The following is a 6,985-nucleotide window of genomic DNA, read 5'->3' on the forward strand; positions in this document are numbered from 1 at the left end:
TCTGCAAGGGCGAGAAAGGGATAGCGGTGGGGGAAGGTTTTTCTGCAGTCTCAGGAATTTGCCCTGCAGTGACTCCAGAAGAACATATTTGTCTGGCTGGGGGTCATGGTGAGGAATGCCAGACAGGCCTACCAGGAGCCTTGATGCATCTGGAGGGTGAAGCATCCTGTTTAAAACCTTCAGGTTCAGAAAAATGAAAATGCCTCCAGGAATGTGGGCAAGAAACCTCTGTGTGCTGCTCCTGGAATTAGTTCCCTGCACACATCAGAGAAGGAGACATCCACGCTGCAGCTATAAAGCGGGGGAACAGAACCAGTGTTAGGACCCTGCAGGGCTCTGGGCTTCCCAGCTTTTTTCCTTGAAGTCAGTGAAAGAACTGGGAGGGGCTGAAGCTCAGACTCCCCTTAAACCTGGCTGCTTCGCCTGTCTCCTGGGCAGATGTTACAACTTTCTGCCTTCCTCGCTAGTCTTTTCAGGAGGGAACTTTCAGGAGGGAACACCCTCTGGCTCTGCTCTCATCACTCGGGTTGCAGTCTGAGCAAAGCTAAGCAGGGAGCTTCCAGAGCTCTTTGTCCAATTTTGAAAAACTTCAGGGATTCTTGAGGGAGCTCATTTGGAAGAAGGGGAAAGGGGAAAGGAAAAACAAAACAAAACAAGGGAAGGAAGAAAGGAGAATAATGGTGATCTGGTCTTGCCAAGAAATCTTTTCGGTGCAAACTGTGAAGAAGGGAGAGCCTGGTTCATCACCGTGGCGTGAGGAAGAGGACTCAGCAGCTGTGGGCTTGAACTTTGGCTCCATCTTGCACTGGGGTTTACATAAAAAGAATATATTCTGCTGAGACAGGGCTCAACGAGCCATTTGGCTAGCCCGGCGTTCCAACAGCTGAACGGGACAAGAATCCAGCGTGGTCTCTAGCTGGGTTTTGGGTAGTTGTATTAAAAACGAGACATTGCAGCACTTTTGGAAACTAAATAACATCCCAGAGGAAATTAACTTTATGGTGCATGTGTCTTTGACTGTATCAGCTTGAAGATTATTTTCTTTTTACTGGAAACAGCTCTACAGCACTGGTGGATTTAATTACTTCTTCTTCTTTTTTTTAAAGAGAGAGAGAGTTGTTTCTATAAAACTTGCCAAAGGAATTTGAAAGAACAGACCCTAGGGTGGGAGGGTAGATTGTGATTTTTTTTGAAGGAGGAAGAGGTCTCCTATTCCTCTTTCTCAGTGGAAGATGCTTGGACAATAACCACCCTTAGAAGTCTGAATGCTTGCTCCAGCATGGCTGTTTATGCTCTCACAGGTTTCTCACTAGTCAGCCTGCTTAGTTTTGGCTACTTGTCCTGGGACTGGATGAAACCCAGTTTGGTAAGGGACTTTTCCATGGACCCAATGGAGAAATCGCTCCCTCCTGCCTTCTCCAGACCGCCTCACATCATCTTCATTCTGACTGATGACCAGGGGTACCATGATATCGGGTACCATGACTCCGACATACAGACACCAATGCTAGACCGGCTAGCAGCCGAAGGAGTTAAACTGGAGAATTATTACATCCAGCCCATCTGTACCCCATCCAGGAGCCAACTTATAACAGGGAGGTAAGACAACAACTTCACCTGTCACGGTCCTGGGAAACTTAACAGTTTCTTCCCTTCTCTTCTGACCAGTTAATTCCAGCTTACTGTGGGCAGGTGTTTATGAGATAGCCCTATGGAAAATACCCAAGTAGTAAAACCTTGAGGCTCTCTTAGGAAGAATCCCTTGGAAAAGAATTGTTTTGTGTACTGTGTAATAAATTGCTTGAAACTTTACACTGTAGACTCCATGGGGCAGGGATCTTGAACCAAACTGAGCTCTGTGTAAGCAGGCACAACTCCCATTGAAGTCAAATTATATTATGCCAGGGCTAAATGTGGTCCGTTAGCCCTGGTGGTTCAGTGGTTAGGGTGCTAGCCAAGAACTTGGGAGAGAGGGATCCATGCCCTTGCTCCACCATGGACTTGTGTGACCTCAGGCAAGTCATTTAATCTCTCTGTGTCTCCATTTCCCACCTGTACAATGGGGATAAAAGCCCTGCCCTGCCCCACGTGGATGCGTGAGGATAAATAATAAAGATTGTGAGTGTTCAGACACTGTGGGAATGCGGGTCCAGATAAGTACTTAAAGAGATATAGCATGATCTAGGTCAGGGGTTCTCGACTTTTTTGTTTCTGAGTCCTGTTTCCCCCCAACATGCTATAAAAACTCCACGGCCCACCTGTGCGACAACAACTGGTTTTCTGCATATAAAAGCCTGGGTTGGCGTTAGGGGGTAGCAAGCAGGGCAATTGCCTGGGGCCCCATGCCACAGGGGCCCCCGCAAAGCTAAGTTGCTCAGGCTTCGGCTTCAGCCCCGGGTGGCAGGGCTCAGGGATCCAGGCTTCAGTCCCATGAGGTCGGGCTTCAGCTTTCTGCCCTGAGCCTCAACGAGTCTACCACTGGCCCTGCTTGGCAGACCCCCTGAAACCTGCTTGTGGCCCCCCAGGGGGCCCTGGACCCCTAGTTGAAAACCACTGATCTAGGCGACCAGGCATCAGGTTGGGAGTCCGGAAATATGAGGATCTATTCCTGACTTGCTGTGTGAGTGCTGGGCAAGTCACTTAGGCCAAAAGTTTTAAAGGTGCCTTCAGGTAGGCCACCAAAATCACTGGCTGTATTTGACAGTCGTAGCCTGTACCTGTACCTCAGGCTTCCCTTCTGTAAAGCGGCTCAAATGGTGCGTGCCCATGTCTGCAGAGCCTTTGGAAACTGATGGCTATAACACAAATTAATAACCACCTGAAAAGGGAGAACCTCCGGCTCCTCCATCGACCCCCAAAATGGAGGGAGACGGCTGCAACCTTTGCGAACAACTGGGAAAGAAAGAGCTGGTATCTGCATGGCCATGGTGTTAATGTGATAGTCTCTGTGGCTGTGCATTATATGATCCTTTCTTCCCTTTACACTGACTCATGGGGTCATAGAGTGGCATCGTCCATGTGGTGTTTGCTTGGACCATGAGGCCATAGGAGGCTTTCCTCTCATAGTAGTAATAACAATACTTGACATGTTTTTAGTGCTTTTCCTACTTGCTTGGCCGTTATTCACAATGGCACTGTGAGGGAGGTATGTGCAACCACCTCTAAGTCCATAGTCTTCTCCTGTAGAGGGTGCAGGCTGACTCTCTATTGAGCCATATAGTGCTTTCACTGTAGATGCATCTTGTGGTGGCAGCCCATGGCTGCATGTCTCTAGGGTATGCTGCATGTCTACAGGAAAACTATGACAGCACTTGGAGATCAGTGTTCATTGTATGAAGCCTGTCTCATCTCAGTCTCTTGGTGCTAAGGGTCTGGATAGAACAGATGCCACCTGAGTGCTACTAGAAGAGAGAAACTACCTGAATTTGGGAATGGGAGGAAGGAAGCTAATATTCCCAGGACCGACTTAGTCGCCCTATGGACACACAGCAAACTGCTAGATTGTGCAAGCCTTACTCATCTTGTTGAGCCCTTGCTCACACAAGTAGCCCCACTGACCTCAACGGGATGACTCATGCAACACAAGTAATCTAGCTTTTTACAGGAGAGCAGCCCAATGACTATCCTGCACTGCTGGCTGGAGGGGCATTTACTGAACTGATTTTGCACAGTTTGTTCCTGTAGGATACATAACCGGCTTTCCAAATGATAGTGGATGCAATGGATTTAGATAGAGCAACTTGGACAGGAGTGTGGGTTGGGACAGCTGTTAAATAGGGGTCTGCCATGTCAAAACTAGTGCAATGTGTTTCCTCTCCCAGGCACACAGGCAGGCTCCACTAAGGAATGGAGGCTCAGAGCTTTTCTGGATCAGAACTAATTTCTCTTTTTGTTTTTCTTCATTCCCCTTGCAGGTACCAGATCCACACGGGCCTTCAGCACTCCATCATCCGGCCCCGGCAGCCCAACTGTCTGCCCCTGGATCAGGTCACGCTGCCCCAAAAGCTGCAGGAAGCCGGCTACTCGACGCACATGGTGGGCAAGTGGCACCTTGGCTTCTACAAAAAGGAATGCCTGCCCACCCGGCGAGGCTTCGACACCTTTCTGGGCTCCCTGACAGGCAACGTGGATTACTACACTTACGACAACTGCGACGGACCCGGCGTCTGTGGCTATGACCTGCACGAAGGGGAGAACGTAGCGTGGGACCAGAGTGGGAAGTACTCAACCTTCCTCTATGCCCAGCGAGTGAACAAGATCCTGGCCACCCATAACCCCAAGGAGCCCATCTTTATCTATGTGGCGTTCCAAGCCGTGCACACGCCCCTGCAGTCCCCCAAAGAGTACATCTACCGCTACCGCTCCATGGGCAACGTGGCTCGGCGCAAATACGCCGCGATGGTGACGTGCATGGATGAGGCCGTGAGGAACATCACCTGGGCACTCAAGAAGTACGGTTACTATGACAACAGTGTGATTGTGTTCTCCACGGACAACGGCGGGCAGACGTTTTCCGGGGGAAGCAACTGGCCTCTGCGAGGCCGCAAAGGGACCTACTGGGAAGGCGGGGTCCGCGGCATCGGCTTTGTCCACAGCCCCCTGATCAAACGCAAGCGTAGGACCAGCTGGGCGCTGGTCCACATCACAGACTGGTACCCTACGCTGGTGACCCTGGCTGGGGGCAACGTGTCTGAAGCCAAGGGCCTGGATGGGTACAATGTGTGGCCGGCCATCAGCGAGGGCAAGGAGTCCCCGCGCACTGAAATCCTACACAACATCGACCCCCTCTACAACCACGCCAAGCACGGCTCACTGGAGGGCGGCTTTGGCATATGGAACACAGCTGTGCAGGCCTCCATACGGGTGAGGGAATGGAAGCTTCTGACTGGTGACCCTGGCTACAGCGACTGGATCCCTCCGCAGATGCTGACCAACTTCCCAGGGAGTTGGTGGAACCTGGAGCGGCTGACGGATAGCGTGCGCAAATCCGTCTGGCTCTTCAACATCTCGGCTGACCCCTACGAGCGCGACGACCTGTCGGACCAGCGCCCAGACGTGGTCAGGGCTCTCTTGAAGAGGCTCGTCCACTACAACCGGACTGCGATCCCGGTTAGGTACCCGGCCGAGAACCCCCGGGCCCACCCGGACTTCAACGGCGGTGCCTGGGGGCCGTGGGCCAGCGAGGAGGAAGCGGAGGATTGGGAGGGAGGTGGTGGGCCGCTGAGAAATAAAAACAAGAAGAAGACGTGCAAGATCTGCAAACTGCGCTCCTTTTTCCGGAAGCTGAACACCAGGCTGATGTCAAACCGCATCTGATGGGGCTTCCGCAGAGCTCCAGACGCAGCCGCTCAAGGTGGGTGTTCCAAATGGCCAGGACAATGGGAAGGAGAGAGGCAGATGGCCACAGAGACAGCAGCGCACTCTCACTTTCCCTTGCACCAGTGGACCCGCGCACAAGGCCAGCCAGTCACAAAAGCCCCCCGATGTCTTTCCCTCCGGACTCCCCCAAATTGAGCAACCTGTAGGGATAGCCATCCGGTCTGCAAGGAGCAGGTGTCCAGGTTAGGGTGGGCGAGGGAGAGCGACGGGGGTCCTGCAATCTGTTCAGTGCACGTTACATCGGTTGCTGGTTGTCGAGCTGTCTAGCCCGTTCCAGTGCAAAAGAATGAAACTTGCCGTAAGCGATCAACCCAGGGACCAGTTCAAACGCACCATCCTGGGAGCAAAGCTTTAGACGCAGATCAAACCCACGGTACTTGAAGCTGCATGAGGATGTTCTCAAGTGGTTCATACGAGGGAGGCTGGCCTGCTGAAGGCTGCTCTCAGGGCAGGTTTCCCTGATTGTCTGGCTCTATAAAATGTGCTGTCACCTTATGGAACCCTAGTGAGTATGTCGCCCCATGTGCCCCTGCTCCGGGAACTCTGCCTGTCCTTTCTCACTCAGCCCCGACGACAGCTTTTCCCTCCTGAAGGCTTTACGGCAGGTGGCAGCACAGTGAAGGCGAGGCACACTTAGTTTTATGTTGATGGTCCCTGGCTCAGAGACCAGGCAGAGCCTGGGGGCGGCAAGAGAATACTATCCCTAATGGACACAAAGGCAAACAGACTGTATATGGGCCTGGATCAGCGTGGCCCTGTGGTGTATTGGAGACACGTTTGCACTGAGAACTTATGGGGCGTCAGCTGTTTCAGTATAGAACAACCCCAGTTTACATTCATCTATTGTACAGACTCATGCATGTACACCCACGTGGACAGATATGTGTGGATTCACTTACCCCCCCTCCACCATCACCATCACCACCACAATGGGTTTGAAAGAAGGCAGCTCCCTGATTCTCAACTCCCAGGGGTGTCCTCTGCCAGACAGCCCCCCCCCCCCCCCCACACACACACCTTTGCAGTGGCAGCAGAGCAGCTTGCCTCATGGTCTTGCTGCCACGTCGATGCCGGCTCTGGAACAGAGCACCAGGTCTCTCGGACACTTGCTCTGTTCGGTCTATTTTCCAGGGTGTGCGTGGATTCCCAGAGGATCCACAAGGAGCTGATGGCAAATGTAGTGGAGCTTGACGATGGGGATGTAGGGAGGAATGCAGGTGTGGGATCAGTGTGTAGTAACACCTTGCCGGGCTGCAAACGGCAGGCATCTCTTTTGTTTGTTCCCAGAGCTGTTCCTTACTCAAAACACTCTGACGATGTGTTTGCACCAAACAGGCACCCACTGCTTCCCTGGCTGCCGAGTGAATCTCCATGCTTGCTCAGTCCTGCCAGCAAAGGGGGGATACCATACCGCCCTCCTTCCTTGGGAATTTAACTGAGGAGATCATCTGAGGCCAGTCCTCTCTGAGCGCGACAGAGTGCAAATTGCTGGTCCTCCACTTCTGCGTCCTTTTACTGTTGACCTTTCTGTGGCATGCGTGAGAGAGAGTGTGCGCCCGCGTGTGCCACGGAAGGGGGCTGGCCAGGAAGAAAGGGAGTAAACGGC

The 6,985-nt window shown here is 52.4% G+C and overlaps 1 protein-coding gene across 1 annotated transcript; it reads left to right on the top strand.

Annotated features, from left to right (window-relative positions):
- Positions 1 to 1,279: 1,279 nt before the first annotated feature.
- ARSI (arylsulfatase family member I) lies at positions 1,280 to 5,499 on the top strand. The gene is made up of 2 exons (XM_073358126.2): positions 1,280 to 1,599; positions 3,915 to 5,499. The coding sequence occupies exons 1-2, from the start codon at positions 1,280 to 1,282 to the stop codon at positions 5,314 to 5,316; spliced, it is 1,722 nt and encodes a 573-aa protein (XP_073214227.1). The 3' UTR covers positions 5,317 to 5,499.
- The last annotated feature ends 1,486 nt before the right edge of the window (positions 5,500 to 6,985 follow it).

The sequence above is a fragment of the Lepidochelys kempii genome, chromosome 8, assembly GCF_965140285.1.
Source record: "Lepidochelys kempii isolate rLepKem1 chromosome 8, rLepKem1.hap1, whole genome shotgun sequence".
NCBI classification, from domain to species: domain Eukaryota; kingdom Metazoa; phylum Chordata; order Testudines; family Cheloniidae; genus Lepidochelys; species Lepidochelys kempii.

What these genes read in the sequence shown, in the direction of transcription:
- ARSI (XM_073358126.2), top strand. Translation starts at nt 1,280, where the DNA reads ATGGCTGTTTATGCTCTCACAGGTTTCTCACTAGTCAGCCTGCTTAGT. An exon ending in AGCCAACTTATAACAGGGAG is followed by an intron (nt 1,600 to 3,914) that starts GTAAGACAACAA and finishes TTCCCCTTGCAG; the next exon opens with GTACCAGATCCACACGGGCC.